We start from the raw sequence: 17,337 nt of genomic DNA, 5'->3' as shown, positions 1-17,337 counted from the left end.
GTGCTACTAATGCCCTTCCATAAATTATCTTCCTGATTGAATTAACCTGAGAGGGTTCTACTGTTTGCAACCAAAATATGTATAGTGCAGATAAGCAGAGAAAGATTTAGGAATTAGGGAGTGGTCTTGGAGTGAATGGGACATCAGTGACCATGAGGGTGTCCAAGAAGCCACCTGAGTCCACAAAAATGCTCTACAAGGAATCAGAGCGTGCACACATGTTTATTAGCAAAACATGCACAAGTGTTTATTAGCAAAAGAGACAGAAGGGGACCAGAGCCTGATCCAGCAGACAGTCCTGCCACTAGGGTGTCCACAGCCCTGGGTGAACGTGCCCAATGCTGGGTAACTGCTGCATTCTTACAGGGTCAGCTGTGCACAGGCCAGCTGCACAAGTGGGGCAGCCCAGGGCAGAGGGAGGAGCAGCAGCAGTAGGAAGGGGTCTGGCCTGGGTGGGCTGTGGGCCGTGAGCTTCTGGATCCAGCCGAAGTACCTACTGACGTTGGTGTAAATTCCAGGCTGGTTGGGCCTACCACAGCCTACTCCCCAGCTCACGATTCCAATCTGAATCCACAGTCCATTCTTTTCACAGGTCAAGGGTCCACCTGAGTCACCCTGGAGAGCAGCATGGTTAAGCCTGGCCTGAGGCGGGGAAGGAGGGGCCAGTGGAGAGGCCCCAGAGTAGGAGGGGCTATGGAGCTGGGAAAACTGGGTGCAAATCCTACTCCTCCCCCTGGAAGTGACCAAGCCTTAGTTTCTGCATCTGCAAAGTGGGGGCAACAATCTCTACCCACCAGAATTCACATGAGGATTAAAGGAGATACAGTTAATGCAAAATGAGAAGCTTTTATAGGCAGGGTAAGTAAGGGCTGCAATCATTTTCTCATTAATCAATTCTGAAAGTAGGTTGGTCATGGAGGTTGCTTTCAGGCCCAAGGAAACAGATGGTGCCTGTTTCCAGCAAGGCCCTGGCTGGGGCAGGGGCAGGGGCAGAGGCAGGGGTGGGGCACTCACTTTGCAGGAGTCATGGCTACCATCCTCAGAGCCAGCACAAATCATGTCATCCCCGATTCCATAGAAGAAATTGGGCTTTTGGAACAGGGTATTACACCTGGAGTTGTTTATGATGGAGACCTGCACTTCCTGGAGGTTGTAGGGAGGCGGCAGCTCTGCATAGGAGTTGAGGAGACAGAGAAAGATAGCATCCTGAGCCTTTCCTCTGCCGTGCGGTTGGGAGGAATTATACGGGCTATGGAGGTGCAGGTCCCTGGGACACCCAAAATGCCTGGGCCATTGTTTTTTATGAGTCCTCTGCTCTAGCCCAGCACCCAGCACATCATGGGTGATAAGCAATATCACAAAAGGACCCAGTGGCTGGACAGACTGTAATAGCATCTCCCTGAGACTCAGTTTTCCTATCTGTAGCATGCAGATGACAGTCCCTGCCCAAGCCAGTAGAGACAAACCTTCGCATGCACAGGGGAGGGGGCTGACGCAGGTGAAATTGTTTCTGATTAATATATTACAGCTCCAGGATCTAGGCAAAAAACTTCCCAAATTTGATGAAAGACCTGAGTCTATACACTCAAGAATCTATACACTCTGAACAAACTCCAAGTAGGCTAAACACAAGGAGATTGACACAGAGATACATTTTCATCAAAATATCAAAAGACAAAGACAAAGGGAGAATCTTATACACAGCAGGAGAGAAGCTACACATTAAGTATAAGGGATCTTCAACAAGATTAACAGCCAAATTCTTTTCAAACACCCTGGAGGCCAGGAGACATTACGATGACATATATAAAGTGCTGAAAGAATAAAACAGTTAACCAAGAATTCTATATCAGGCAAAACTATCCCTCAAAAATTGAAGAAGAGGTTAAGACATTTCCATATAAACAAATGCTGAGAGGGTTCACCACTAGTAGATCTATCCTTAGAGAAATAGGAAAGGAAGTCCATTTTAGGCTGAAATGAAAGGACACTAACCAGTAACTTAAACCCATAGGAAGAAATAAAGAACATTGGTACAGCCTGGCTGGTGTGGCTCAGTGGTGAGAGTGTCAGCCTGTACACTGAAGGGTCTCAGGTTTGATTCCTGGCCAAAGGCAGATATCTGAGTTGCAGGCTTGATCCCCGGCCATGGTCTGGGCACACTCGGGAGTCATCCAACCGATGTGTCTCTCTCACATTGATTTTTTCTCTATCTCAATCTCTCTCTCTCTCTCTCCCTCTCCCTGCCTCTCTCTCTCCCTCCTTCCCTCCCTTCCTCTCTTCCACTCTCTAAAAATCAATGGAAAAATATCCTTGGGTGAGGATTAACAAAACAAAACAAACAGCCCTAGCCAGTTTGGCTCAGTGGTTAGAGCGTTGGCCCATGGACCAAAGGGTCCGGGGTTCGATTCCAGCCAAGCGCAAGTACCTTGGTTGCAGGCTCGATCCCCAGTCGGGTCATGTGTGGGAGTCAACCAGTTGATGTGTCTCTTTCACATCCATGTTTCTCTCTCTCTCCCTCTCTCTCTCCCTCCCTTCCACTCTCTCTGAAAAGCAATGGAAAAAATATCCTTGGGTGAGGATTTAAAAAAAGAAAAAGAGATTCCATACAAATAGTAAACCAAAAAGAGCTCAGGCTGCTATACTATCAGACAAAATAGACTTTCAGTCAAAACTTGTTACAAGAGTCAAAGAACATTACATATTGATAAAAGTGTCAAGAAGATAAAATAATTATAAACATCTATACACCTAACAACCAAGCCCCAAAGTATATTATGCAAAAGTGACAGAACTGGTGGGGAAATACACAGTTCTATAATAACCATTGGAGGCTTCAATACCTCACTTTTAATAATGGGTAGGACAACCATAGAGATCAATTAGAAAATAGAGAACTTGAGCAACACTACAAATTAACTAGACCTAACAGATATATACAGAATAGTCCCCCTAAACAAAAGCAGAATGTGCATCCCTCTCAAGTGCACATGGAACATTTTCCAGGAGAGATTATATGTAAGGCCATAAAAGAAGCTGCAATAAGTTAGAAAAGATTGGAATCATTTAAAACATATTTTCCAACCATAATGGACTGAGGCTAGAAATCAATAACAAAAGGAAAACTGAAAAATTCACAAATATGTGGAATTAAACAACATACTCTTAACCAATAGATTAAAGAAGAAATCACAAAGAAATTATGAAATACTTTGAGATGAATGAAAATGAAACTACTACATGCAAAATTTATGAGATGGAGCACAAACAGTTCTCAGAAGGAAATTTGTAGCTGGAGATGTCTACGTTAATAGAGGAGAGAAAGCAAATCGACAGCCCAGCTTACACCTTTGAGAACTAGAAAAAGAAAAGCAAACTAAACCCACAGGGAGGAGAAGGAAGGAAACGATATAGAGAGGGATGGAGAGAAATCAGACTGGGGAACAGAAAAACAACAGAGAAAATCAATAAAACCAAAGTTGACTCTTTGAAAGGTCAACAAAATTAACAATGAAAGTGGGAACAGACATTAAGGACTATAAAGGAATACTATGAACAACTGTATGCTAACAAATTATATAACCTAGAAGAAATGGAAAAATCCCTGGAAACACATAATCTATCAAGGCTGACTCAAGAAGAAATAGAAAGTCTGAAAAGGCCCATAATAAGGAAAGAGATTGAATCAGTAGTTGAAAACCTCCCAGTGAAGAAAATCCTATTCAATGGTGAATTCTACCAAACATCTGAAGAAATTAACACCAATCCTTCTGGAACTCTTCCAAAAAATAGATAAGAAAGGAACACCTTCCAAACTTGTTCTATGAGAACAGCATTACTGTGACACCAAAGCCCATATAAGGACATCAAAAGAAAAGGAAACTATAGATCAATATCTTTTTATTGAGAGTATATATGCAAAAATCTCCAACAAAATACTAGCAAACTGAATCCAGGAGCATATTGAAAGAACTATACACCATGACCATGAAGTAAGATTTATCCCATGAATACAAGGGTGGTTCAACATATGAAAATCAACCAATATAGCATACTACACGCTACACTGACAGAATGACAGGAAAAACACACACAATCATCTTAATCGATGCAGGGAAAGCATTTGGCAAAATCTAACACACTTTCATTATAAAAACACTAAATAAACTAGGAACAGAGGGAACTTCCTCACCATGACAAAAGTCATATACAGAAAACCCATAGTTAATGTTACACTAAATGGTGAAAAACTGAAAGCTATTTAGCCCTATGATCAGGAGCAAGAAAAGGATGCGTTTTTGCCACTTAACATTTTACTGGACAATTAGTCAAGAAAAAGAAATGAAACACCCAAACTGGAAAGAAAGAGGTAAAACTATCTCTATTCATGGATAGAGACACGGTCTAATATATACAAAACCATCAAGAATATACAAAAAAGGACTAGAGTTAATAAATGAACTCATCAAATTTGTAGGATCCAAGATAAGACACAAAAGTCAGCTGTATTTCTATATATTGCCAATGAACAATTCCAAAAGGAAATTTAAAAAGAAATTTTATTTATAATAGCATCAGAAAGAATTAAATAGGAATAAATTTAACTAAGGAGATGAGAGTTGTGCACAAAAAAACTACATGACATTGCTGAAAGAAACTGAAGACCTAAATAAATGAAACCACATCCCATATTCATGGATTGGAGACTTATTAAGATGACAATACTCCCGCAAAGCAATCTACAGATCAATGTAATCTTTATCCAAATTCCAATGGATTTTTAGCAGAAATTGACAAGCTGATCCTAAAATTCATATGGAATATTAAGAGACCCCCAAATAACCAAAACAATACTGAAAAAGCAGAACAGCCTTGGTTGGTGTGGTTCAGTTGGTTGGATTGTCCTCCTGTGCACCAGAAGGTCTTGGGTTTGATTCCTGGTCAGGGCACATACCTAGGTTTCAGATTTGATCCCAATAGGGGCACATACGGGAGACAACCTATATGGATCTCTGTCTCTCTGTCTCTCTGTCTCTCTCTCTCTCTCTCTTTCCCTCTCTTTAAAAATCGATGAACATATTTTCAGGTGAGGATTAAAAAAAGATCCTGCCCAACTAAAAGGAAAAAGAAAAAGCAAAACAAAGCTGGAGGACTCATACTTACAAACTTCAAAACATATTATAAAGGTACAGGGATCAAACAATGAGATCCTGGCATAAGGATAAACATACAGACCAATGGAATAGAATTGTGAGTCTAGAAATAAACCTGTACATCTATGGTAAATTCTTTTTTTTTTTCTCCAGCTGTGCCTCTTTAATGCAGAGATAAAATGGATTTTGACAATTTCATTTTTTCATCGTCTCTGAACCCCTTTTCATGATCATTGAGGATTTTTTTTTTTATCCTTACTTGAGAATATTTTTTCATTGCTTTTCGGGGGGGGGGAACACTGATTTGAGAAAGAGACATCAATTGGTTGCCTCCCACAAGTGCCCTGACAGGAGCCAGGGATTGAGCCTGCAACCAAGGTACATGACTTTGGCCGGAATCTAACCCGGGATGCTTCAGTCCACAGGCTGGTGCTCTAGCCACGGAGCCAAACCAGTTAGGGACACTGAGGATATTTTAAAAATAACTTTTATTTTGAAATTTAGTTCTTTCTAGTTGCCAGATTATATTCTCAAAATTCTACTCCATTTGCTCTTCTTATAAGTATGTCTTCAATTCTTTGTACGTTTACTTTATTGAAGCTAATAAAAGTTGGCACAGCTTTTTCCCCTTAGCCTATAGAGAAATATTTGGTGCTATTCATTGGGCATAAGCCCATCTGCTTGTATTTTTCTGGCATTAAATCTTCTCTTTATTGGTGCTTTTTAAACTTCTATGTGGTTCAAGAGACAGGATACTGATTTGGTTCCCTACTAGTGTTCTAATTTTGTTCATAAAAACTGTTCCGTAGCTAATAAATCAAATCATTGGCCAAGAGTCTTTGTAGTTTTCTTTGACAATGTCCCATGTGCACTTGAGAAGAATGTGGTAAATCCATTTTTGACAAAGGTGCCAAGACAACTCAATGAAGGAGAGAACAGTCTCTTTAACAAACAGTGTTTGCACAACTGAATATTCACATGCAAAAGAATGAAGTTGGACCCCTACCTTATACCATATGCAAAAATAAACTCAAAATGGATCAAAGACATAACTATAAGCACTAAAACAATAAAACTTTTTAAGAAAACACAGGGATAAATCTTCATGACTTTGTATTTGGCAATAGTTTCTTAGATATGACTTTGAAAGCACAAGCAACAAAAGAAAAATATAAAAATTGGACTTCATAAAAAAATGTTTAAGATTGTGCATCAAAAGACACTATCAAGAAAGTGAAAAGAAACCTACAGATGAGAGAAAATGTTTGCAAATCATATTCCTGATAAAGATCTATTATCCAGAATATATAAAGAATGATTACAATTCAACAACAAATACAACTTGATTTAAAAATAAGTAAAGGAGATTCCAAGATGGTGGCAGATTGAGTGGAAGCTACACTGACACTCTCCCAGGAACAAACTGGAATTACAACTAAAATATAGAAAAACCATCCTGAATAATCAACTGAAGACTAGCTGTTGAGCCCCGCCGGGCGTGGCTCAGCGGTTGAGTATCGACCTAGGATCCAGGCGATCAGGGTTCGATTCCCGGTCAGGGCACATGCCCGGGTTGTTGGCTGCAGCCGATCAATGACTCTCTCATCATTGATGTTTCTATCTCTCTCTCTCCCTCTCCTTTCCTTTCTCTGAAATCAATAAAGATATATTAAAAAAAAAGAAGAAGAAAAAAAAGACTAGCTGTTGAGCACACTTATAAACAAGGACATAAAGCAGAGACTACATAGAGACTGGTAGGAAGTGCAGATGCACAAGAGGGCTGGCCAAGTTCCCACAGGCAGCAGCTGAAGTTCCAGAGGGATATCTCAACTGTGGGGGGTTTCCACTGAAAACTCTGGGGCCTAAACCTCAAGGCGGGCTTCCTAGTCTGGAGCACCAGAACTGAGAAAGATGCCTACATAACATCTGGCAATGAAAAGCAGCAGGGTTTCTGTCTGACAGAGAGAGATGGCTGGAAATGCAGGCACCCTCTTAAAGGGCCAATGCACAAAGTTTCATGTGCAGCCACTCACCTTGGGCTCTGTCAGAGGAAAGGTGGAGTGGACTAGAGCTGTGTGAGGAGAAACTAGGGGTACTGGCTCTGGGGATAGAGCTCAGAGGACAGCCATCTGGATTCCTGTGCTGAGTCATTCCCCCATACAGCAGAGGACATCTTTCTCAGGCAGACATTTACCATCCAAGTAGCTCTTGCCTGGGGGGTAAAGCAATTGCCCCACACTGTTGGAAAACCTCTCGCCCCACCCTGTGGAGGCTCATTAAGAGACTAAATGACAATCAGCCTCTTGGTGCTTTGAGTCTTTGCCTGATTTGCTTCTGGACCCAGGGCTTAGTAAAGCAGATCTTGGTGCACATCCTGGTCCTTTCCAAATGCACCCAGCCTCAGCAGAGGGAACCACAAGCTGTGGAATGCAGAAAGCTTCAAACAGGGTTCTCAAGGCCAGTCACAAACAGCATCTGATATTAGCCTGCACCAGAGACCATCCAAAAGACTGGGAGTGCTAGCAGATCTACCTAATACATAGAAACAAACCCATATAGGCTGCCAAAATGGGGAGACAGGAAAACAGCCCTAAATGAAAGAATAAGAGAATTCTCCAGAAGAAGAGATAAATGAGATGGAGATAAGCAATCTATCAGATGTAGAGTTCAGAACACTGATCATAAGGATGCTCAACACCATGAGAAAAGATATGGAAACTATGAAGGAAATTAAGAATGACATACTAGAAGTAAAAAATACATTGGAAGGAATAAACAGCAGATTACAGGAAGCTGAGGATCGGATTAGCTAATTAGAAGACAGGGTAGAAAAAAATCACACAATCAGAGAGCCAAAGAAAAAACAATTAAAAAACAGGAAGACAGTTTAAAGGAGCTTGGGACAACATGAAACATAACAATACTACCATCATAGGAGTACCAGAGGATGTAGAAAGTAAGCAAGGATTAGAGAACCTGTTTGAAGAAATAGTGGAAGAAAACTTCCCTAACCTGGTGAAGGAAAAAGTCACACAAGTTCAGGCGGCACAGAGAGTCCCAAGCAAGAAGAGCCCAAAGAGGCCCACACCCGACACATCATAATTAAAATGCCAAAAATTGAAGACAAAGAGAGAATCTTAAAGGGAGCAAGAGAAAAGCAAATCTGTTACCTACAAAGGAGCTCCCATAAGGCTGTCAGTTGATTTCTCATCAGAAACTCTCCAGGCCAGAGGGGAATGGCATGAAGTATTCAAGGTAATGCAAAACAAGGATCTGAAACCAAGACTACTCTATCCATCAAGGCTATCATTCAAAATAGGTGGTGAAATAAAGAGCTTTCCAGACCAAAAAAAAAAAAAAAAGGCTAAAGAAATTTATCACCATCAAACCAGCATTGCAAGAAATGTTTAAAAGACTGCTGTAATTAGAAATAGAAATGTATATATAGAGAAATATAGGCATAAAGAATTAAAATGGCAGGAGATAAGTACCTATCAATAACAACTTTACATATAAATGGATTAAATGTTCCAATCAAAAGACATAGGGTAGCTGAATGAATAAGAAAACATGACCCAAATATATGCTGTCTACATAAACCCACCTCAGAACAAAAGACTCACACAGGTTGAAAAAAACTTCTGGAGGACTTTAAAGAAGAGATCAATAGCAGTACAGTTAAAGGGGACTTTAACACCCCACTGACTTTACTGGATAGAAAGAAAAATCAACAAGGAAACAGTGACTCTAAATGACACACTAGGTCAGATGGATTTAATTGACATTTACAGAACATTTCACCCCAAAGCTGTAGAATATACATTCTTCTCAAGTGCACATGGAACATTCTCAAAGACAGACCCATGTTAGGACACAAAACAAGTCTCTACAAGTTCAAGAAGACTGAAATAATATCAAGCATCTTCATGGACATTTATACTATGGAATACTATGCAGCTGTACAAAAGAAGGATCCTTTACCGTTTGAGACAGCATGATGGGACCTGGAGAGTATTATGCTAAGTGAAATAAGCCAGTCAGAGAAAGATAAGTGTCACATGATCTCACTCATATGTGGAATCTAATGAACAAAGTAAACTGATGAACAAAATAGATCCAGAGACTTAGAAGCATGGAACAGACTGAGGGATCTCAGAGGGAAGGCAGGGCTGGATGTGGAGAGATTAACCTAAGAATTTATATGCATATATGCATAACCCATGGACACAGACAATATTGTGGTGAAGGCCTGGGGAGAGGGGTGCAGGGTGGAGGAGATCAATGGGGGGAAAAGGAGGATATTTGTAATACTTTCAACAATAAAGATAAATTAAAACAGTAAAAAAATAGGCAAAGGACTTGAATTTTTCTCCAAGGAAGATATATACAAGTGGCCATCGCACACATGAAAAGATGCTCAACTTAACTAGTGATTAAAGAAATGCAATCAAAACCACAATGAGATACCACTTCACACCCACTAGGATGGCAAAAATAAAAAAAATTTCAGAAAATACAAGTATTGCAGAAAATGGAGAGAAATTATTACCCTCATTCATTGTTGATGGGAATGGTAAATGATGTAATTGCTGTGGAATATTGTTGGTTCCTCAAAAAGTTAAACATAGAATTACCATGTGATCCAGAAATTGCACTGCTAAATATATATGCATAAGAATTGAAAAAAGGTATTCAAAGAATAATTTGTATGCTACTGATTATAGCAGCTCTATTTGCAATACCCAAAAGGAAGAAACAACACAGATGTCCTTCAATGGATAAATACACAAATACGGTCTATCCACACAATGGAATATTAGTCAGCCACAAAAAGAAATGGTGTTCTCAGTCATCCTACAGCGTAGATGAACCTTAAAAAGATTATGCTTGAGAAGAGGATCAAGATGGCGGCGTAGGTCACAGCTGCACCCGCCGCCCCCGCAACCACATCAAAATTACAACTAAAATACAGAACCACCATCACTCAGAACCTCCTGAAACCTGGCTGAGCAGAAGCCCTACAACCAGGGAACTGAAGAAGTGCTGGGACGGGAGGAGAGGCGGAGACGCGGGCGGATCGGGGCTGAATCGGAGACGCAGCCGCGGGCCCACACCTGGTGCCGCGGTTGAAACCCGGGAGGGAATCTCGGCGGTGGAGGTTTCCTGGAGGAGCGAGGGGTCCCAGCCCCACAGCAGGCCCCAGCCCAGGGCTCCAGGGCCGGGAAGAGATGTCCCCACAACTTCAGGCCATGAAAACCAGTGGGGACTGTCCCTGAGGGTCACGGAGGCTGCGGGAGCTCCAGGCTTTCCTCTTAAAGGGCCCGGCACGGATTCAGACACGCTCCCTCTGAGCCCAGCGCCAGGCAGCAGCTTGAAAGGACCAGGGACACTTGGGGAGGAACTAACCTGCCTGAAATTGGGACAAGAGGTGGAGGTGCGGCTTCCTCCCAGGCAGAAGAGCTGGCAGAGGCCACTGTTCCTTTGACCAGCCCTCCCCGCACAGAGCCCGCAGGCAGGCGCCATATTTGAATCGCCAGCACCTGACTCACACCTTTGGCCTCGCCCCGTGATTCCTGGAGGCCCCGCCCCTCCCCACCTGCAGCTCATCCGGGCCATTTCCAGGGGCTTTTCTGTGCACGTGGCCTCTCAAGCCTCATGCTTAGGACTTTCCTAAAATCTCTCAAACAAGCAGCAGCTGCCCCATACAGCTTGATAAGTGGCCCCAGGCCTGGCACTAGCGGCAGCTGCACTGGCTCATAGCTTGGCCTCTCCTGGACACCTCCAGGCCCAGCACAAGTAGCAGCCAACTACGGTTTGCTGTGTAGCTCATGCTGGGTGGCCCTGGGCAAGGCACAGGCAGAGGCTGACTTTGCACCTCCTGGGAGAACCCAGAGACAGTGCACCTGGATTACAACCCTACCACATCCACGAGTGACACTCAAGGGGCTCACTTGGTGAACACCAAAGCTCCACTGAAGTAAATCCTGCTCCATAGGGGTGTCTCCAGCACAGCAGCTCTTTGGCGGTAGTGGCAGCTGGTCCTCGCGGCTGGTTGGCCTGAGGGTCAATTCCTCCCAGGGATGCCAACAGCAACCAAGGTTCAACTATAACAGGACAGTGCACACAGCCCACACAGGGGAGCACCTAGAAGGCCCAGCTCAGGTGACTGGGGAGACTGAGCCACTGGACCCTACAGGACACCTACTACACAAAGCCACTACAAATTCCAGGAGGCATAGCAACTCTACCTAATACATAGAAACAAACACCTGGAAGCAGCCAAAATGCGGAGGCAAAGAAACATGTCACAAAGGAAAGAACAGAAAAAATCTCTAGAAGAGGAACTAAATGAAATAGATCCAAGCAAGCTAACAGATACAGAGTTCAGAATTTTGTTTATAAGGATGCTTAAGCAGACTATTAGGGAAATAACTGAGAAAATAGATAATATAATAAAGTACCAATTTGAAATGAAGGCTACAGGAACTGAAATGAAGAATAATTTACATGGAATCAGCAGTAGAGTAGAGGATGCTGAGAATCAAATCAGCAATTTGGAACATGAGGGAACAAAAAACACCCAACAAGAAGAGCAAAAGGAAAAAAGAATCCAGAAATATGAAGATAGTATAAGGAGCCTCTGGGACAACTTCTAGAGCCCAACATTCGTATTACTGGGGGTGCCAGAAGGGGAAGAAAGAGCCCAAGAAATTGAAAACCTATTTGAAAAAATAATTACAGAAAACTTCCCCTATCTAGGGAAAGAAATAGACTTACAAGTCCAGGAAGCACAGAGAGTCCCAAACAAGAGGAACCCAAAGAGACCCACAGCAAGACACACCATAATTAAAATGCCAAAGGTTAAGGACAAAGAGAGAATCTTAAAAGCAGCAAGAGAAAAGCAGTTAGTTACCTACAAGGAAGCACCCATACCACTGACTGTCAGCTGATTTCTCAACAGAAACCTTGCAGGCCAGAAGGGAGTGGTAAGAAATATTCAAAGTGATGAAAAACATGGAACTACAATGAAGATTGCTCTACCCAGCAAAGCTATCATTTAGAATTGAAGGTCAAATAAAGAGCTTCACAGATAAGAAAAAGCTAAAGGAGTTCATCACCACCAGAGCAGCACTACAGGAAAAGCTGAAAGGTCTTCTTTAAGAAGAAGCTAATGAACAAAAGAATCTGATGAACTAAATAGATCCAGAGACATTGGCGCATGCAACAGACGATCATATTTCAGAGGAAAGAGGGAAGGGGGTGGAGGGTGGGAAGAGATTAACCAAAGAAGTTGTATGCATATATGCATAACCCATGGTCACAGTTAATAATGGGGTGAAGGCCTGGGGAGGGGGTGGGAGCGAAGTGGAGGGGGTCAATTGGGGGGGGGAAATGGGACACCTATAATATTCTCAACAATAAAGATAAATTAAAAAAAAAAGATTATGCTCAGCGAAAGAAGCCAGACACAAACAGTCACATATTGTATGATCCCATTTCTATAAAACTTCCAGAACAGGTAAACCCATAGAGGTAAAAACCTGGTTAGTGGTGCTAAGGGCTGGAGGGAGGGGGGATGGGGAATGACTGTTAAATGGTTTCAGGGTTTCATTTTGATACGAAAATGTTCCACAATTAGATGGTGGTGATGTTGCAAACTGTATGTACTAAAACCTACTGAATTGTATATACTTTGAAATGGTGAATTTCGTTGTTTATGAATTAAATCTCAATTATTAAAAAAAACAATGCCTACAGCCTTTCTGAAAAATCCACCCCAAATCTCCCAGATCCCTGCAGGCTGAGAAGTGAAGTGTGGGGGAAGCAGGTCCTCTCAGTGCTGGCTCCTGGCTCAGCCTCGGGGAGGACAGGGAACTGAGTGTGGGCACGGGAAGTCCTGCCCTTTCAGGGGCAGGAGGAGTGGACAGCAGGTGGGGAGAGAATACTGATCGGCCCAGAAGGGCCCACAGACCAAGGTGGGGGCTGGTGTGGCTGGAGAATAGTGGCGCTGTCTTTCCCACCCACCTGTCCCCAGCCTCACTCTTATTCTCATGGATGTGCCCCCAGCCGGTCACCCAGCAGTCAGTCCGGTTCTGGAACTCGAAGGAGGAGGACATGAGACAGACGGGCCGGATGTACTTAGTGTAGGTGACCGAGGAGGTCAGCCTGAGCAGGGCGATGTCGTTGAGCGAAGACCTCTTGAAATGAGGGTATATAATAATGCTCTGCACGGTGGAACGATGGTAGAAGGCCCCCAAGTTCCAAAGAGATGGCTTGGAAGACAGCTCACCAAACTGGGCCATCCATTTTGAGGGCTCCCTGTGCCTGGCAGGGGAGGAGAGAGCAGTCAGGGGCCCAGTCTAAGGGGAGACTGCCCGGGGAGCACACCTGGGGCCCGCCCTAAGGGGAGACTGCCCGGGGAGCACACCTGGGGCCTGCTCTAAGGGGAGACTGCCCGGGGAGCACACCTGGGGCCCGCCCTAAGGGGAGACTGCCCGGGGAGCACACCTGGGGCCTGCTCTAAGGGGAGACTGCCCGGGGAGCACACCTGGGGCCCGCTCTAAGGGGAGACTGCCCGGGGAGCACACCTGGGGCCTGCTCTAAGGGGAGACTGCCCGGAGTGCTACTAGGGTTCATCCTGGGCACCATGAGCGGTTCTTCATATGCGACAAGGTGTCCAGAGAAGACATGGTGAGAATCCAGAGAGGCCACAACCAAAGCCCCAGAAAGTAGGGACTTAGGAGGCTGGGGGTAGGGCAGAAGGATGCTTCCTCCTGTGGTCTGATCTGGCTAGTCACTCAACCAGCCTGTCACCTCTCAGAGCCATCCTCAGAAAAGAATGAGCAGATGACAGATGCCAAAGTGGGCCACTCGGCAGAGTGGAGTCAAACCAGCTTCAGGGGCCACTGCTGCCACAGGCCAGGCTCTGCCCAGCACCCGCCCGCCCCGGCTCATTCCCCCCACCTGGGTGCTCCCAGGGCGGGACCAAGAAGGTGAAGGCTAAGGTGCCATTTAGGGAGAAGAGAAAAAAGGAAGTTTTTAGAAAAGAACAAGACACACAAATGTGCGCTGGAACCTTCTGGAAGACCCTTCTGGAAAAAACGGAACAGGGTTCCCTGCAGGGGCACCTTTGGGATTCATAGGTGTGACCAGCTGCAGTGGGGTCTGAGGCTCCAGAGAACACGGGGGTCACATCTGTGCAAGACAGGCCCGGTGCAGACGGGGGTCCCGGGCGTGGGGCCGTCGCCCCCAGCCCCCAGACTTACTTCTCGAAGCAGTGCGCCGCGGAGAGCACCCAGCGCCGGTTGAGCAGGCTCCCTGCGCAGACGTGGCCTTTACGAAAGCGCCGCAGGCTGACCTGCCACGGCCAGCGCCCGCGAACCGAGTCTTTCCCACCCACTATGAGCGGCTGGATCTTCTGGTGGCCACATGGCTCTGGGATGGACAGACGGACATGCGGCTGAGCTGCAGGAGACAGGCCCCGCTGCCCACCCTCAGGCCCAGGGCGACAGCGCGCGCACTGGGGTCCTGCAGCCCAAGGAGTGGGGGACGCCGGGGACCCTCCCCCACGCGGTCTGCAGGCGCCCGCCCCTCCCCCGGGGGCCCGTCAGTTACGCGTGATCCACGAGGAGTTCCGGAAGCCTGGGGCGAGAGAGATGAAAAGAGTTGGCGCCCTCTGCGTTCCGGCCTAGGTGCCCCGAACAGGGAAACACACATCTTGGGCGCCTTACCTGCAAACAGCTGGTTCTGATCCTGCATCCCTGGGGTGAGGCGACAAGGTGAGCGCCACTCGGTCCCCAGGCGCCCCATCCCTCCCGTCACCCAAGCTCCTGCCTGAACTCACCCTGCATCTGGAGTTCGACTCGCACCAGCAGCTGCGCCAGCAGCAGCGCCCCAACGCCAGCGCCCATGCCTCCTCTCCCGCGGCCTGCCTCCCCCTCAGCTTCCTCGGCTCCAGGGCCAGCGCTGGGGCGCCCCCTGGGGGAGAGGGAACAACAGCAACCCTGGCGCCACCTTCTCCCAGCTTGACAGCCCTGGGTCCGAGGGCTGAGAACATCAGACCTCACAGCGCCCCAGCTTTGAGTTTCTCCTGGAGCTGGGTGCCCAACTACACCCCTTGATATGAATTAGTGAACCCAAACAATCCCTTTCTTGTCTGCAACTCTGGGATCCTGGCTGCCCTCTTTGCTGTCCCTTTTTCTTCGCACTCCTTCTAGGAAGGACCAAAGCCGTGGCCCTTAGCCAGGACTCCCAAAAGCACACTAACAAGTCCTCATTGAGTGCCCATTGGGGCCCTAGCATGGTGTCACCTCTGTTAAAAGTGATGGTCCTTTATAGTACCCACAGAATAAAAGCTGGCCTGATTTGGCCACTAATTTTTGACCCTGTCTGTTTGCTGTCCCGCAACAGGCCCCAACTAACTCCACGAAGTCTCCAGGCAGCTTTCCTTTCTTGTGGGGAATGCTGCAGGGCACCAAAGTCAACAAACTGGCTCTTCAATCATAGATGTGAATGGACAGCCACGCCGGGTCCACAGGATCATCTTCAGAGTCAATGGTTCACAAGAAGGGTTCACAGAGCTTAGAACAGCTACTGTACTCACGGCTCTGGTTCATGACAGTGACTGGATACAGGGAACACCAACAAATGCAACAGGGGCAGAGGACCGAATCCAGGAGAGACCGGGGGCAAGCTGTCAGCTGTCCTCTCAGTGGAGTCAGGTGGGCAGTGCTGAATTCTGCCAGCAATGACTTGTGACAACGCACATGAAGTATTGCCAACCAGGGAAGCTCGCCTGAGCCTTTGTGTGTGAAGTTTTTATTGGGGTTCCATCACATAGGCGTGGAGTACCCATGTAACTGACCTTAGTGCTCAGACTCTAGGTGGTCCAGAGGTCCAACCAATACAATGTGACCCAAGGCTCCACCATAAATCACATGGTTGGCATAGGCTATCTGGAGTGGCACAAAGCTCCAGGTCTACAAAGACACTCTTTTCAGGCAGGACTCAGAAGTCATTTCCTAGGAGCTGGTCAAGGGCCAGTCCTTTCTTTGGAGTGTGCACGTTTGAATACCCTAGGCCTGTTCGGTTAACCTTCACTACACAGCAACCAAGGATGAAGAAATGTTCAAGAAAAATCTACACATGTACCAGAAGGATCTATTTGGATAAACTGAACTGACTCCAGAGAAAATGAAACTTGACTCCAGAGGGAACTTCAGACAACTTGGAAAATTCTAACTGGTATCCTCAGAAAGCTTCCAGAAGTGTTTACAATCCTCCAACAAGAATCATATGGGAAAAGAGTAATCAGAGAACAAGAAAGAGTGTTTGAAAATTTAAGATATTGCTGAAGTAAAACCTTTTGGACAAAGGGCTGAATAATAAAAGGGACAGTGCTAAAGAATAAATTGGCAAACTTGAAGATATGGTACAGAAACATGATCAGAACTTAGAGCAAAAATTTTAAAAGGGCAGATTCCATGAGAGAAAATTATAAAGACATGGAGGGATCTAAAGATCGGTTCTGTAGACACAGACAACAGTGTGGCGGTTACCAGAGGGAAGGGGGTGGGAGGTAGGAAAGGGTAAGGGGGGGCAAATATATGGTGATAGAAGGAGATGTGACTTAGGGTTGTAAACAGACAATGAAATAAACAGATGATGTATTATAGAATTTTACACTTGAAATCCATATAATTTTATTAAGTGATATCACCCCAATAAATTTAACAATAAGCAAAGCTTGGTTCTATGTTGATAATTGCTTAAGCTGAGTGACAGATGTCAGGTGTTCTTTGTACTTGTCTACATCTTTGTATACTTTTAAATGTCCATAATAAAAAGTGTTTTAGATAAAATAAAAGGTTGAGGGAAAATACAGACCAGGTGAGGCTCTAGAAGCCCCGCCAGCAGATCATTAGAAAGGCAGGTACGCACTTGGTGTTGATTTCATCTACTCCAGGTATCAGTCTACAGCCTTGTAAACTATCCCAGATTATGTAAGTCTGAAAATAAAGTTTCTCCTCCACTTTGTATATTCTGAAAGTAACATCAGCAGAAACAGGACGTACTGAACACACGTAGGAAAAACATTTCCAAGTCAAATGCTTTGCTGGGTGTCCTAACACATTTGGGCTGCTATCACGAAATACCACAAAGTGGGCAGCTTATCGACCACAAA

At 45.1% G+C, this 17,337-nt stretch overlaps 1 protein-coding gene across 1 annotated transcript; it reads right to left on the bottom strand.

Moving 5' to 3' along the window:
* Nucleotides 1–360: 360 nt before the first annotated feature.
* LOC308554486 (serine protease 41-like) lies at nucleotides 361–15,072 on the bottom strand (the record flags this gene model as incomplete). The annotated part of the gene is made up of 5 exons (XM_081131717.1): nucleotides 14,998–15,072; nucleotides 14,420–14,588; nucleotides 13,195–13,478; nucleotides 1,015–1,169; nucleotides 361–615 (listed from the first exon to the last, which is right to left on the bottom strand). Exons 1-5 carry the CDS (start codon nucleotides 15,062–15,064, stop codon nucleotides 361–363), a joined length of 930 nt encoding a protein of 309 aa, XP_080987843.1. The 5' UTR covers nucleotides 15,065–15,072.
* Between the last annotated feature and the right edge of the window lie 2,265 nt (nucleotides 15,073–17,337).

The sequence above is a fragment of the Miniopterus schreibersii genome (assembly GCF_964146895.1).
Source record: "Miniopterus schreibersii genome assembly, chromosome: 3".
Lineage (NCBI taxonomy): Eukaryota > Metazoa > Chordata > Mammalia > Chiroptera > Miniopteridae > Miniopterus > Miniopterus schreibersii.
This window is presented reverse-complemented; position numbering and strand designations above follow the sequence as displayed.